The sequence below is a fragment of the Camelina sativa genome, chromosome 14, assembly GCF_000633955.1.
Source record: "Camelina sativa cultivar DH55 chromosome 14, Cs, whole genome shotgun sequence".
NCBI lineage: Eukaryota > Viridiplantae > Streptophyta > Magnoliopsida > Brassicales > Brassicaceae > Camelina > Camelina sativa.
The window spans coordinates 24,035,500-24,051,617 of NC_025698.1; the positions used below are offsets into that span (position 1 = coordinate 24,035,500).

At 35.5% G+C, this 16,118-nt stretch overlaps 3 protein-coding genes across 3 annotated transcripts; 1 reads left to right on the plus strand and 2 right to left on the minus strand.

Annotated features, from left to right (window-relative positions):
- On the minus strand, positions 1–1,131 carry LOC104742302 (cell wall / vacuolar inhibitor of fructosidase 1-like). The gene is made up of 2 exons (XM_010463296.1): positions 828–1,131; positions 1–313 (listed from the first exon to the last, which is right to left on the minus strand). The coding sequence occupies exons 1-2, from the start codon at positions 1,002–1,004 to the stop codon at positions 11–13; spliced, it is 480 nt and encodes a 159-aa protein (XP_010461598.1). The 5' UTR covers positions 1,005–1,131; the 3' UTR covers positions 1–10.
- LOC104742303 (nucleolin) lies at positions 10,836–12,375 on the plus strand. The gene is made up of 2 exons (XM_010463297.2): positions 10,836–11,309; positions 11,836–12,375. The coding sequence occupies exons 1-2, from the start codon at positions 10,947–10,949 to the stop codon at positions 12,079–12,081; spliced, it is 609 nt and encodes a 202-aa protein (XP_010461599.1). The 5' UTR covers positions 10,836–10,946; the 3' UTR covers positions 12,082–12,375.
- LOC104743931 (desiccation-related protein PCC13-62-like) lies at positions 12,935–15,718 on the minus strand. Its single transcript, XM_010464960.2, has 3 exons — positions 15,363–15,718; positions 15,045–15,270; positions 12,935–13,353 (listed from the first exon to the last, which is right to left on the minus strand). Exons 1-3 carry the CDS (start codon positions 15,695–15,697, stop codon positions 12,985–12,987), a joined length of 930 nt encoding a protein of 309 aa, XP_010463262.1. The 5' UTR covers positions 15,698–15,718; the 3' UTR covers positions 12,935–12,984.

Consider the following 16,118-nt stretch of genomic DNA (forward strand, 5'->3'; position numbering starts at 1 on the left):
GAAGATAAAATCAGAGCAACATTCTCACAACGGCTCTAGTCACACTAGAGATGTTTTGCATTGATTTGGTTAAACTAGTCAACGGAGATTTCCCTTGAAACCCTTCTTCACAAGCAGAAGCTTCTACCCCGGCGTCCATCACACCATCTTCGCCGAATTTAGGGACTCCTTTAGAGATAGCTTCAATGGCTTCGGGAACATCAGCGTTTAAAATCGTTTTGTATCTTCGACTACATTGGTCCAAAGCCTGTTTTAGTTCCGGTCTCTTTTTATATAGACCGTTGATCTCGGTTAAGGTCTTTGTCGCCAGCACCTACAAAATAATATTTTTATAAAATAACCCCATAATTTTATGTTGCTACATAATTGGTGGGATAGAAACGACAAACGAGCTTTATATACACTATACTGAAATTGAAAACAATATTACTACGACATGAAAACACAAAAAATAACACCCGTAGGTATGTGTTCTAAACAAAAATAATCAAAAAAATCTTATTTATCAAAAACAACCCCTTGTGCTACTTATAGAAAAAAACGTCTTAGTTATAGTTACTTTTTTCGTAGAATAACGAAACTTATGGGACTTTTTTTTTTAACACTAACAACTGATAAAATTTTAAGAGATCAAAGTTATAGAATAGAATAAAATTAAATTTTACGTCAATTTGTGTTTTATCAAATACAAATTTTTAAGCAACCACAAAACCTTTAGTTAAGATTTGATTCTTATAAGACTTGAAAATAATCTGAGATAATTGGAAATATATATATATATATATATATATATATATATATATAGAAGAAAAGAAATTGAAAAATACCTTGATTTTATCGATGAGGATGAGAGCGAGGCCAGAGGTGTCGGCAGAGGAGCCACGTGGGTCGGAGTTGAGTAGAGAGACACAAAGTTTGAAGTCTGGTGTCTGTTTACATGTCTGATCTATCATACTTCCTTCACTTATCATCATCATCGTCATCACCATCACGATCAGCTTCATCTTCTTCTTCTTGGATGATGATCTTTATATGTAAAAAGTTGGAGGTTTCGCTTTTGTTGTTTATATAAGTGTGTGTTTGTGTCTCTGCGTGTATTAATTTGTCTGTGTAGTGCACGGCTCCAATATATATAATTGAATTGGTGGTGTGCCTTTACCATAAACTCCCTTAATAAGGATAAAAAGCTATACATCACTTCTGATATTTTCAGGTAATATACTTTTATGTTAGTATATACCACCAAACAAATATATTGTCCAATCAAATTTTATTTTGGATATACAGTATACTATAGATTTCTTTAGTTTGGGTTACATAAGTAATAAATATTTAGTTTCTATAGTATCCAAGAACAAAAATTGGTAAAAGCATTTAATATAATGTCTATTATTATGACTGAAAATTATATTACTATGAAATAGTAAATATGCCAAATTAATATTAGTCAAATGATGATATGGAAAGGGTATTTATGCCTACAACTATTCGTATTTAATTTCCTGTAGTGATTTGAATTTCAATAATTCTATACATTTTTTATGGTTTTCAAAATTTGAATTTCTATATTAATTTTAAGTTTGAATTAAACAAAGGTTTTATGAAAAAAAAATTAGAAAACAGATAATAATAAAAATAGTTTAATAAACAAAGGTTTTATGAAAAAGCCATATTTAACTTTATAACTTCAATTTTTGAAGACCAAAAAAATAACTTGTAAAATACTATTATTTTCGTGTGATATAGCAAATATTTGTAGAAGATATTAGTTCTGTCTCTACTATTCTAACTGACAAAGCATTATTTCAAGACGAAACGTACAAACTAGCTAGCTAGTAGAGATAGTAACGTAAAAACCTTTTTCTTATTAATAAAGAAATAGTTACATAATGATGACAAAACATATCACAATCACAGCTATACAAGTCTCTCAACTATGCTAATGTGAACCCCGATATATACTACAAGCTCTTCAACGGTTCCAACCAACCCAAACACATACCGACTTATTTTTTGGTATGTTTCTAATACGACCAGTTTTTACGAATATTATATGGTTCATAAGAAGTAGATAAAAACAACAGACATAAGTAGTTTGTTATTCAATGTTTGGGCCAAGAATTAAAGTTTCTGTAACTTTCCAACGAACTATGTATAAACATCGCCATGTGGATCCAACAATCGACGTTAGCGTGTAACACTGCATCATCGTAAACAAGAAAAAGCTTTAATCTAATTTAATCAAGGGGCTAACTTTTGCTTAGCCGTAGTTACATATATAGTGGAGACATTACATTTACATCATCTATCAATATCATCTATAGAAAATAAGATAAAAGTTTAAAGTTATATAAAGCAAACCATTATTTGAGTTATTTTAAACATTTCATTTGACAACATATGACCGACCTAAGCAATTTTTTCTTAAGAGCCATTAATATAATCATATCATCATCTTCTTCCTTTATTTATTTTTCTTTATTTTTCTTGCTTTTGGGGTTTGGCCAAACGCCGAAAGATAAGTTCAATACGAGAAGTCCTTTTCATATATTAATATACCTATTCAATCATTCAATTTCTGCTAATTTATACAATTGTTTTGAACCATACATAGAGCAATAGGTACATATACGGCGATAGAAACTTCGAGTGATAGAAGATTAATTTGTATAAAGGAAAATGTTTATTTTTCCAGACGTATGCTCACTAGATTTAATATTTTAACTTTGTCAAAAATTGGGTATGTATTTGGTGTCTTGGACTTTTCAGAATACGTACTAGCGGACAATTTAACTTGTAACAAAACATTTTGTCCATAACTGATCTGTTCAGTAACAAATATCTAGAAAAAAGCATCAAGTTATCCCAATTTATCAAAAACAACGTGTTCATAAATTAATAAAACGGTTACATAGCTTTATAAGTAGCAAATGATCGGAATCTATTAGAAAAAAACATGTTCATGAATTAACATACATTCACTCCCAAGTCCTTCACATACATATATATAATATATATATATATATATTAAACAAGGCTTCTAATGCATATGAATTATTGAGATTAGTTTTAAACTACAAAACTTTAATATATTTTCTTATTCAAGCTGTTTTACATAAATAATTCGTTGAATTGAAAGGGACATCTTTTAGTCCATATCGAAAGATATCTAGTACTCCTTAGTTTGCCAACTTTTGTTTTCTGGATTTAACGAAACAGTTAAAGTAACATAGTATACAAATACATCACAATTCACAGTGCAGACTTAACATTTCCTGGTGTCTGGTGAAGTAAAGAGATATTTGTAGTTCAAGGTTTTATTTATTTTTTAAATCAACGGATGCAAATGTTAGCCCTTTCCTTTAAATAAATGAGTGGAAAATAAGCTGAGGGAAATGTAATTGAGTGTATCAATCAACTCATGTCCACTATTTTTTCCCTAAATGAAATATAGCTGAGGCCTGAGGCATTGATGGTGGGGAATGGATTTAGATAGAGATTTTTTTAGAATACCCTAGTGTGTTTGTTTTTTAAAATGTTTTTTATTTATTTATTTTTTAAAATATCTGTTATTATTTCTAATTTTTTAATTTTAATCATGGAGTTTTATTTAATTAATGTGTCATTGCCAAAAATAAAATAATCTAAATTTGTAAATTTATGATGGAGACTCTTTTTAAAGTAGAGAATTTGTAAGGGTTTATAAGATTTTATAAGGTTTTACAAAGATTTTAAAAAGTTTTACAAATTATTTATAAAGTTTTTAAGAAATATTTATACACTATTTATAATATTATATTAATATATAAATGTAAACTGTGCATTTTTTTAATGATTTTTATATTGTTACATATCTATTTAAATAGATATCAAAATTTTAGAAACATTTTTGATAATTTTTGTAGAAAAAAATTATTTTTTAAAAATAGTTTGTGAAAAGGGCATTTTTTTAACTTCTCAATTTAGATAACATAAAACATCCATTGGATAATTTTCCTTTTTGGCTAAAAATTTCATAATAGCTATTAGTTTAAAAAAAGAGATGTAAAGATTATTGTCGTTATGTCAGTTGATTAAACTGTGGTGCCCAAGTGTTTGAAGTAGTTAAAGCTACAACTCTCCAGGTCAAGCATTCATAGTTGTACTTGTACCGATTTTATCTTTTCTCTCTTTCTCACACACGACAACATTCCTAACAAAAAAACAAAAAGAAGAGAATGTGATCCGTATATTACCTTCTTGTTCTTTATAAATTGATGTTTTAGAGTTTTAATTTTTTACACTAAGTACTTTCTTTAGTTTCTTATAACCCACTAACCAATTACAGTTCAGCAAAATCAGTTTCTCCATTATTATTGTTTAAAGTTTACGAAAGAAACTATCCAAATTACAAAAATGTGTTTTTTTTTTCCGTCTAAAAGGTATATATATTGATATTGAAGGACTTACAATACAAAGCCTTTGGCTATTAGCTACAGCTAAAACAGCTCTACAAAAAATAGTTAAAAGAAAAAACCCAGGTTAGAACTAAAACTAGAGAGAGACACCATCTCACTGCCAAAGATATTCTTGAGCCAACACGGGAAACTGTTTGAACATAGGAGTGACAACGATCTGATTTGGTGACACTTTGAGCAATGAAAAAAGGCCCTCTGTTAGTTGCTCTAGATTCCGAAACCATCTTCCAAAACAAAAGAGGTTACAGGGCTTTCTTCATTTCTAAGACCTGAAACCTGAAGGATGGCCAAGCTTTTGGTTTGTTGATAGCATTGACTAGAATCGATTCTTCTAAGGTAAAAATTATCCGAATAAACCTGTGGATTATCATACTTTCAACTGCCCACTTAAAACAGATCATATAAGCTTCCGACCATGAATTGATATTGGCAAAAGCCCTACGGCTATGTAACTTGACTGAACCATAGGCATCACGAACAACCCAGGATCCTCCAACTGAACTTTTCTTCTTGTCCCAGGATACCCCTATGTTGCAATTGTCCCAAGAGGCGGGAGGGGTAGTCCATCGTTTTTTTCTGTCCTGCTAAGTTGAGAGGGACAGTTTTGAGTTTCAGTGGCTACCTGTTGTGCTAGGAACCAATCCAGGACATTTTTCCGAATCTTGCTCAGTGTTTCCATAGCCACAAATAGTCTACCTTCTATGGAGAATTTGTTTCTATTCTTCCAAAGAGTCCACAAAATCCAAGGAAAAGCTTGTCTTATATCGAGGTCAACATTGATGTTATCTCCCATGGTCAACAAGAACTGAATATTTTCATAAACAAAATGTTGATTGAAACCATGTTCAGGGAGAGGGAACAGAGATAGCGCCCAGATCTGACGAGCAATTTCACAGGTGAAGAGGACATGATTGATATCTTCTCCTTCAAAGCCACAAAACTGACATCTTCTGTCCACCTGCATTCCCCTTGTGATAAGTCTCTCAGTGACTGGTAATGCTCCAGATAAAGCTTTCCAGAGAAAAGTTTTAATCTTAGGCTCAGTTTTGATAGACCAGACTTTATCTTTTAGAGGATTCAGAGATGGGAGACATGTTGCTTCTGCAATAAGCTGAGCCTTGTTAATAGAGTGAGCTAAACTGTATCCCGTTTTCACCGAATACTCACTTGACTTGTTGAGTTCCCAACACCAGTAATCATCGTCGCTTAATACCAAGTTGGTAGCCAAGATACGCTCAACACATGGGGGGGTAAAAGTGATCTTCCAAGGTTTCTCTATCCCAATCAGAAGAGTGGGGGTTAATGAGATCACTGACCTTGAGGGAGATATTCATATGAATTTGTTTGCTGTACGGAGCTCTCCACTCACCATCATAAATCCACTGGTCTCTCCAGACTCGTACTGATTTTCCATTGCCAATTTTCTTTTTTAGACCATTTTGGAGGAGAGCAGATCCATGGAGCACACTTCTCCAAGCAAAGGAGGGGCGATCACCAACTTCGGCATTTAGAAAATCAGTATCAATAAAATATCTGCTCTTGAATAACCTGGCAAAAAGACAATCCGGGTTTTGGAGAAGATGCCAGTCTTGTTTGGCTAGTAAAGCTTGGTTAAAGCTTTCGATATCCCTAAAGCCCAGACCTCCTTGATCTTTGGATAAACACATCTTTTCCCAGCTTACCCAGTGAATCTTCCTTTTGTGTTCAAAAGCCTGCCACCAAAAATCAGCCATTGCACTAGAGAGAGCCGTACACGTTGACTTTGGGAGTTTGAAGCAGGACATTGCATATACTGGCATAGCCAATGCAACAACTTTTAACAATACCTCCTTGCCTCCTTACGATAGGATTCTGGCATAAGATTCGGATAATCTGGATTTAAGTCTGTCATGGATATAGGCTAACATATCTTTTTTAGAGCCACTAAAGCACTCAGGGAGGCCTAAGTAGGTTCCTGCACCGCCTTCATTGTCTATTCCCATGACTTGCTTTATACAGAATTTCTTTTCATTGGCTACTTTATTTCCAGAAGTGATGGAGGATTTCGAAAGTTTGATGATTTGCCCTGTAGCCTCTCCATACTCTTTTAAATCTAGGTTAAGGTTAGAGCATTGGGTGACATCAGCCTTGTAGAGAAAAAGACTGTCATCGACAAAAAGAAGGTGGTGGACCGAGGGACCCTCTTCCGAGAACTGAATACCACTGATCTTCCCTTCAGCCTCTGCTTTGTTCAGCATGTTGGTTAAAACTTCATTACACAAGATGAAAAGGAAAGGGGATAGGGGATCCCCTTGACTGAGACCTCTTTCAGGAACTATCATCCCATGCTCTTGATCATTAAACAGTACTGTGAATGTTACAGAAGTAACACATGCCATGATCCATCCAATCCACTTAGTGTTGAAACCTAGTGCCGACAGAAGATCTTCGATGTAAAACCACTCCACACGATCAAAAGCCTTGGACATATCGGTTTTGAGAGCTAGGAATCTCTTTGAAACCTGAGGGTGGGTTCTAAGAGCATGGACGAGTTCATGTGCCACTAATATATTGTCTGATATCAGCCTTTCTGGGACGAACGCCGTCTGATTTGGTGAGATAATATCACTCAAGAAAGGTTTCAGCCTGTTGACAAGGATATTGGAGATGATTTTGTACAGGACTCAGCATAAACTGATCGGACGCAGGTCCGACATGTGCACCGGGTTCATTATCTTTGGGATGAGGCACAGCTGTGTGTAGTTCCACTCTTTTGGAAAAGTTCCATATGTGAAAAAGTCTTGAATCTCTTTGGTAACCTCTTCTCCCACCACTTCCCAATAGTGTTGGTAGAACCGACCTGTCATACCATCCGAACCTGGAGCACTTGCAGGTTTGATGGAGAAGACAACTTCCTTAACTTCTTCTTTACTCACCGGTTTAGTCAAATCATCATTCATTGAGGAAGACACCCGCGGTGGGAGATCGAAAAAAAGAGATTGGAAGTTGCTCGGGTTAGAAGACTTGAAGAGATTCTTGAAATAACTGCTAGCAACTTCACCCTTGGAGGCTTCTGAACGCTGGACATTTCCATTGACATCAAAGAGTTTGGAAATACCATTCTTTGTTCTGTTTGCTTTTACGGAGGCATGGTAGTATTTTGAGTTTCTATCTCCATCAAGAAGCCATTTCTCCATAGATTTCTGGTTCCAGTAGGTCTCTTCTTCCTTGTAGGCCAAGATCAAATCTTTTTTCAAACTAAGGACTAAAGGTCTAGAGGGCGGATGAGCTGATTGTTCTGATTCCAAAGCTGTTTGAAGGTGAGTGATCTTATCCGCAGCATTGACAGAGTTTGCCTTTTTCCACTTACTCAGCGTCTTTCTACAAGAACACAATTTATCAGAGACCGATCCTTCACTTGGTCTGACTAAGGAATTTCAAGCTAAGGTAATCGCCTCCTTGACATTAGGTTTGAATAAAAACCTTTTGTCAAACCTAAAATGCCCTCTATAGGAATCTTTTGAGGTTAACAGGCTTAAAAGAACCGGTTTGTGGTCAGAACCTCTTTTTTCTAGGAAGGACTGATTGGAGGCGGGGTAATGTTTGAACCATTTTCTGTTTCGAAAACTTCGATCCAATTTACATTGCACCCAAGTAGTTCCTCTCATGGCATCCCAAGTAAAGTTGTTCCCTTTGCTTTCCAACTCTGACATTCCACAAATAGATAACATATCCGCAAACCCTTGGAAGGACTGATTGGGTCTTCTTGGTCCTCCCAACTTTTCACCATTATGTAGGATTTCGTTAAAATCTCCCATCGTACACTAAATGGAGGATCTTTGCGAGCCTATCCGCATTAGCCTCTCCCAAACCTCTTGTCTTGAACCTGCCACTGGATGCCCATAAACACAAGAGATAAACAATGGGGAATTGCCAACCAAAACTTCCATATCCAAAAGATTCTTATTTACAAACTTGAAGTTAATTTGAACTGAGTTTTTCCAAAATAGAGCTAACCCTCCGCTCAGACCTTCAGGTTCCACCGTGAAAATATTATCATAACCAAACCACACTTGCAAATCTACTAGTACATTTTTACAATTTTTGGTCTCCATCAGGAACAAGATCTCAGGAAAATACGTTTTCCGTACTCCTTGAGACGCAAAATTGTCAAGTCGTGAGGCCGCCCCACACCTTGGCAATTCCAACTCAGGAAATTCATTAAGCGTTAGACGGTCCCTCCTTTGGGACCATCTCTAGTGTTTTTGGCTTTGCAGCCTTGGATACACCATCCGGTTCAAACTCTGCTTTCCTTTTCTCCAGAAAACCTTCACCAGTACCAGGTTTAAGTAAAAATTCTCCACTAGAGATCTTGTGGTTCTTTCCTATGCTTTTCATGTGTCCTTTTGAAGTTCTCCTCCTTGGTTTTGATTGTTTCCTGGGATCCCCGGAAGGACCAGCCTCAGAGAGACCAATCCTATAGACCATAGAGTTCGCTTGGGAGGAGGGGAAAATATCAAGAAAGGGCGGGATATTGGTATCTAGGTGCATTGGAGAGTGGTGGTCCTATCTCCCACTGCCTTTGCCAGCCTGAATGGCCGCATCCATTAGTTTTTGACCTTTTGGAAGTAGACGCTCCGAGTTGGTGGAGGAGTCTTCAGTGTCGTATCCGAAGACCAAACCCTTGCTTTTGTTTAGATCATGTGAGACAAGAGGAAGAGGTTCTAATTGCAAGACTGACTTCTTGGTGAAAGGATCTTTTTCTGCCTCTGCAACCGATTTCTTTACTCTGTCTTCTCTAATGGCTCTATCTTCACCATTAGAGATCACCAGATACTGTCGCATTCCTTCGAGAATCTCAGGAGCTATTCGTGGACGACTAGTCATGGGGTTGATGCCAACTTGGTTTTCCTATAGGATCCCAAAGAGCGGATCCGATTCTTTTAGAACCAAAGGAGGTTTTGGTTTTTCAACTGCTAAGCCCATCAATTTCCTGTCCTCCAGTTCCTATTTTTTCATAAGCAGGATTGGACAAAAGTCGACCTCATGGGATAATCGTTGGCAGTTGTAGCATCGCTTTTGCACTTTTTCGTAATGGAAGGAGATGGTGGTAGATTGACCATGAAGCAAGCCGATAACTTTAGATTTCTTCAGCGGTCTTGACACGTCGAACTTAATCAAAACCCTGACAAAATCTTGGTTATGGGGTTTGTCAGGATCAAAAACCACTTCAATCACCTGTCCAATCAACTCACCTAGGGCAGTAATCGCTTTATCAGTGTAATGGTTCACGGGGATATTACGAATCTGGATCCAGATCTTTACGAATTGGAGGTAGTCACTAGGTGGCTGCTCCACCCATCTGTCGAGAACCAAACCCCATTCGTTGAACGTTTGGAAACCTTTTTCCATGATTTCGATAAGATCGTACTCTTTTAAGAAGATAAACTGGAAGCGCTCTTTGGAGAGGGCCAAGCCACGAACCCTTCCGACCTTTTGCCATTTCCTGGGCATCGTTAGGACTACATTAGAGACTTTCTGGGAGTTAGGATTGAGGATGCGGCCAATAAGGCTGAGCTCATTCTTTTCGCTAGAGCAGAATTCTGGGAGATTCGGCATAATAAATGGTTCGTCATCGTCGTCGAGGGACATTGCCATCAGGGCTTTAACCATCGCTGCAGACATTTTGAAATTACAGAGAAAGCAAAAGATACAGACACCTCCAAGCAGGTATTAAAACCCCAAGAAACTTTAGAGGTCTAAACAGAAGCCGCCAAACCTAGAAGATATTTTGTGAAAATGAGAGAAAATGACACTAAAGTCGTTGAATCTCTGAGAAACAAAAAGTTTTAGTATGACCAGAGCTCTATTTCATACTAAAGTCAAAAGATGAGAGATTTCGTACTCTGGTAAAAAAAGAGAGTACTAAGCCCAGAAAAGGGGAGCGATTTTGAAATCCTTCCTAGTAAATTCCTAAATTATCAGCTGATGACAAAAATGTGTTTTAAACAAAGTTTTGAGTTTTTTACATTTTGTATCAAACCCAATATCCAAATTATCAAATCTATTATATGATATTGGGCCTTAATTATACTTAGAAACTAGAATATTCGATTGAGAAAATTAAAAATAAAAAGTGGTTTTAACTTTGAATTAATTATCCGCACAAGCCGCACGTGTGAGTGATCCTAAAAAAGAAAATAATTAATTATTTTATTTTAATTCAGGTTTTGGCCCGCCGCTGTGGGTCTTGAGGCATCTTTTTACCCTTACTCATCAAAACCACATTGTTCTCTCATCTAAACCGTCGGATCACAATCCACGTCATCAATCCTCGTGAAATTAACATTCAACGGTTCAGATCTAATCTCAAAGACGGTACTGCTTCAAGCTCATGAGTCGAACCTTCTCTAACCCTTTCTCTTTCTTCTCCTTCTCTAAAATTTCTCCAGGAAAAATCGAATTATTTTCTCGAGAAAAATCTTGTAAAGTTCGCTTCTTCGGAGAAAGATGACTGATGGTAAGGACTTCAAAGACAAAGAAGAGCCTGAGATTCAAGTTCTAAGCGACGACGATAGTGATGAAGAAGAACAAGTTAAAGCCGGTGGTGAAGGAGGTAGCGACGAAGACGAAGGTGAAGAATTTGGAAGTGAAGGAGATGATGACGACGATGATGATGATGATGAGGAGGAGGAAGAGGAAGACGATGACGATGATGATATTCAGGTCTTGCAGTCTTTAGCTGGTCCTCCTGTACAATCAGCGGAAGATGAAGATGAGGAAGGTGATGAAGATGGAAACGGAGATGACGATGATGATGATGATGATGATGACGACGATGATGATGATGAGGATGAAGATGCTGAAGATGAGGTATCAATTTTTGAGATTTTTTAATCAATTTTATTTGATTTGTTTCATTTGATTTAGGGTTTTTGTCTCTGAGATGAAAATTGTAGATCTAGGGTTTTATATATGTGCTTCAATAGCTTTGAATCCACTGTTTGAAGGCTGGATCTGTTTAACCTAGACACCTTTTAACAGAATCTTTGAACTTTTCCTGGAATTTTTTTTTATCTTACTGTAATTAGAAATTGTTCTGTTTTATCCCCAAATTAGGGTTTATGCATTCGTACCCTAAATAAAAACGTGGGTTTTTGTTAAAGTCTCTGTTTGGTTTCTTTCTCTGTACTCAAATCAGCTTAGAGTGTGGTTAGATTTTGGGTTTCCATGTTCATGTTTCAAAGTCCATACCTTTGTGCTACTTATCTGAATAGGGTTGTTCTTGCTTTTGATATTAGAAATAGAAACTGTTGTTTGGTTTAGTAAAGTTTGGTTTTAAGGTTTGAAACTGAGATGGTGTTAATGTTTTGGTTTTGTTATTTGGGATTTTGTGTAGGCGGATCTTGGAACAGAGTACTTAGTGAGGCCGGTTGGTAGAGCTGAAGATGAGGAGGATGCAAGTGATTTTGAGCCGGAAGAGAATGGTGTTGAAGAGGATATTGATGAAGGAGATGACGATGAGAACGATCACTCGGGTGGTGCTGGGAAATCAGTGGCTGCTCCTCCAAAGCGGAAGAGAGGTCCTGAAGAAGATGAAGATGATAGTAGTGATGACGATGATGAGAGACCTCCAAAGAGGTAGTATTCGAATCTGATAAGACACAACACAATGAAACCAGAGAGAGCTTTTATGTTTTCTTTTTAAAAAAAATTTGGGTGTTGTGAGATTTCAATCATTGGTTGAGGTTTATGTAAGTTTATTATGGAGCAACGAGAGTAGTTTTTAAGTTTTAAGTAGGGGCTCTTTTTCTTTTTTATGCATTGCTGTTCTATTTTTTTTTTGTACCTTTTTTAGTGAGTCAATAACCAATGAATGTTTCTCCAACAATTTTTACCTGTAGTTTCTAATGCTCGTTCTTTAGAGCTTTCTTTTACATTTTGTGTATCTCTCCTCTAATTTAGAGTAGAGTTCAAATTACCAAGGTATTCAAATCTTTTCATAATAAGATCGTCTCAACCAAACTTAATCCTATGTGAAAAGCAATGGTTATCGTGTTTGGAACGTAGGAAACGCAAGAAGTCTACGTTACATGACAAAAGTAGAGTTAGTAAGATAATAGTACCATACACAAGTTCTCGAAGTGGCATGATTTGGTTTTTGCTGTTGCCGACTATTACATGGATATACAAAAAGTCATGTTCACATATGAATGAATATCCTACCACACCTTGTTTATGTGGATATATGTCCCCCTTAGTTATATATAATTGATTAATTTAAATTTGGATTTCAGATCAAGTTCACAACCGTGAAGTAATATGCAATCACTATAAACATTAGTTGACGCTTGTCGATGTGTGTATGTACTATTGAAAAGTATTAGAGACTTGAACATGTTCAAAAATGATAATAACACTAAACAGACTGAATTTTTCAAACTTTTTAATTTTGAAAATTTAATTCACACATGTGATACATTAATACGACCATTATTATTTTGTAATCTCTCCTATAATTCCAAAGGAAATTAAACTCCAGCTACCATCAGTAATACAACTTAGCTATATCTCCATTAGCTCCTTTAGGATAAAATCCACCGGGAATACTCTCATTTCCACTTCCATACACAATTCGTAGAATCTCCTCAGGTGTTCTATCGTAAGAGAGAGATGACTCATCACCCGCCAATACATTTCCAATCACTTTTCCTTCTGCGCCATCGGCCTTAGGCACCATCAATCCCTCATCTTTTAGTCCTGCTTTTCCCAATTTGTTCCTTAACTCTGATATCTTATTCGTGAAGGCCGCGACCGTGATATTATAAGGATGTACTATTTGTGAAGCCCGAGCATATAACATTGCTCTTATCACTGCGTCCTGGCCTGATTCTACTCCCAAAAGTCCTGCTACTAACTGAAATAGAGGTTGCGAAATATGACACATGCATGATGATGTTTAAAAAAAAAATCAATTAAGAATGAACTTATCTCTACTGTAAACTGTGTTTCTATTAGAGGGGGTATTGAAACATGGATTTAAGAAGATTTTATGGAATTTAATAAATTTCGGATTTTGGGAGATTTAGGTGAGTTTTTAGAATATTTGGTGGAATTGTTAATTTATTTGTTGGTAAAAGAGAAAAACAGTTTGTGATTTTGTGAGATTTTTAAAGAATAATAACAGTGATTGTTAAAACGGAAAAAATTGGGACGAGCTTCGTTAGGAAAAATGGCTCAGCGAAGATACTCACTACTCATGCTCCCACCACTTGCCTAGCTCCTTCGAGAATCTCACGTCGTTTTTATCACGAGGATGAGAAAAAATTTGTAATTGCATCTTCTAGTTCTGCTAATTCAATTAGCATTTAAAAAGTTTGTTTGAAAAAAGAGTTGCACATATCATGATACCCAGAAAATGTATCTATCAAATGCTTTTACGTTGTTAAGATTTGTTACATGGCCCTCTAGAAGGGATTCTTCGAGAAACAAGACGCTTATAAAAAGGCATCACATATATTTAAAAGGGAGAAAGTCAAAAAATGTTGCAGGAGTACTAAAGAAACCAGATTTAAACTCCATTCACACGACTTTTGTGGGCATGAAACCCAGATGAAGGGTAGCATAACGAGATTTGTATATAAACGATGTCTGCTGAATTGAAATATAACTGAATCATTTTTTGTGCTCGTGTTCCGTCATAACAAACAAAATAATTGAGGATTTTGGATTAAAATATGGAAGATACACAATTCATGGATGTGAATCGAAATCGGATTCAATCCGAAATTGAAAGTTGATTTCCACTGAAACCCAGTTGTTGTGTAGATCGAAGAACAAGAGAGATATGAGATGAGAACAAGAGAGCGAAGAACAAAATAGAAAGGAACGACTATTGTTTTCCTGTGATTTTTTTCTTATTATTTTGTTAACAAATAACAAATCCTATAAAATAACACCTATAGAGGTGTGATTTTCATCTATCAAATTTTCAAATAGAAAACTTTGCAAAATCTCTTAAAATCAATGTTTTGAGCTTTTCTTAAAAAAACTGTTTTGTTTTGAATAACAGTTGATTTGATATGATATTCACAAATTATTGATTGAATAACAAGAGATTGTGAATTATTTTGAATGATTTTATAGAAATCTCATATTCAATAACACTGGATTTGGTAAGTGGTTTTAAAATCACAAGTTGAATAACATGTGATTTCTAAAAAAATATCTTAAATCTTCTACAATCCAGTTTCAATATCCCCTCTTACTTTGTTTTTTCAATATAACAATTTGAAATATTAACATGTTTTGTAATTAGATGAAATTTTAGTCATAACTCGTAAAGAGAACTTTCGTTGTAAAAATAAATAAATAGAACTCGGAATTAAAGAGTTAATAATGTGTATTTTATGAATTTTTTACCTCAAAATCGATAGAATATCTCTAAACACATACTGATGTAATAAGTAATAACACGTTAGTCAATTTTATAAAAGCCTAAACTACAACTTTACAATGTGGTTTTTTAAATATATTCCAAAAACCGTTTGTGGTTGTAATATGAGATTATACCAATCAATTAAAGATTTTTTTGTCTAGATTTGTTACCTTTCTTGAGGATGGACATTCCAGTTTAGGGTTAGCGCCAACGTAGCCGGTGAGACCAACATAAGGGACCAAATATGAAGCAATGAGGTAATTGTAAGAATTGGCATAAGGATTGAATGGTGGCACAAATTTTTTTCCAAATGCTTTATCCATCACATTAGCAAATGATTCTTTACTCAAATCAAGTTGTGGTCTGGCAAATCCTTTCACCCTTTTCTTGATTGCCCTGCCAAGATAAATTAAATTAAAGAATAAATCTATGAAAACAACACTATACAGTCATAAACTACACTATATATACAAATATAAACATTGTACCTCAAGTGGCCAACCTCTTGCCAAGCAAACTGCAATATAATATCTCTTGTCAAAGGACCAAGATTAGCTTTCTGAGCTCCAAGAGGACTTGGCCCTCCCATCGTTAAATTAGGTGCAACTTTATCAAGGCCAAATCCCAATGCTCCGAACAAGAAAAATTCAGCTTCAAGATACTCCAAATTCAATGGAAACTCCAATAATTTCCTATCCTTATTTGTACAGCTCTTTTTCTCCTTATGTGGAGAACTCATAACTTGAAGATGATGAACGTTGAAGAAGAAGAACACCATCACCATCGAAACCAACAAGCTTCTTCTCACTTTGGTGATTGCCATTTTAAAAATATTTTGGTTATGTTTTTATTCTTTTTTTTCTTTACGATTTGATTTGGTTTTAATTTGGTTCGAAGGTGAAGTATTTATAGAGTTTTAGACTTCAGGACTTTTGAGGGCATAGCAAACAAAATCTCCTCTTTCCACGTGGCCTTCTAGGTGCTAGCTGAGACTAGATTAGATAGAGTCAATATTCAAATCTTATATACTGACTGAGATTAGTAGACTAAAAAAGAAGCTGTATTCAACAAATATATTTTTAGGGAGGGGGAGGGGGGCTGTATACGCTTCAGTCAAACACCAAAGTGATTTGTGTTAAAATACCTTTTTTTTAAAAACAAATCTTATGTTATTTAATGTTACTAAACGGGTGATTTGAAAATATATCTTAAAATCCATAATTATTGAATACATTTTGAGGATT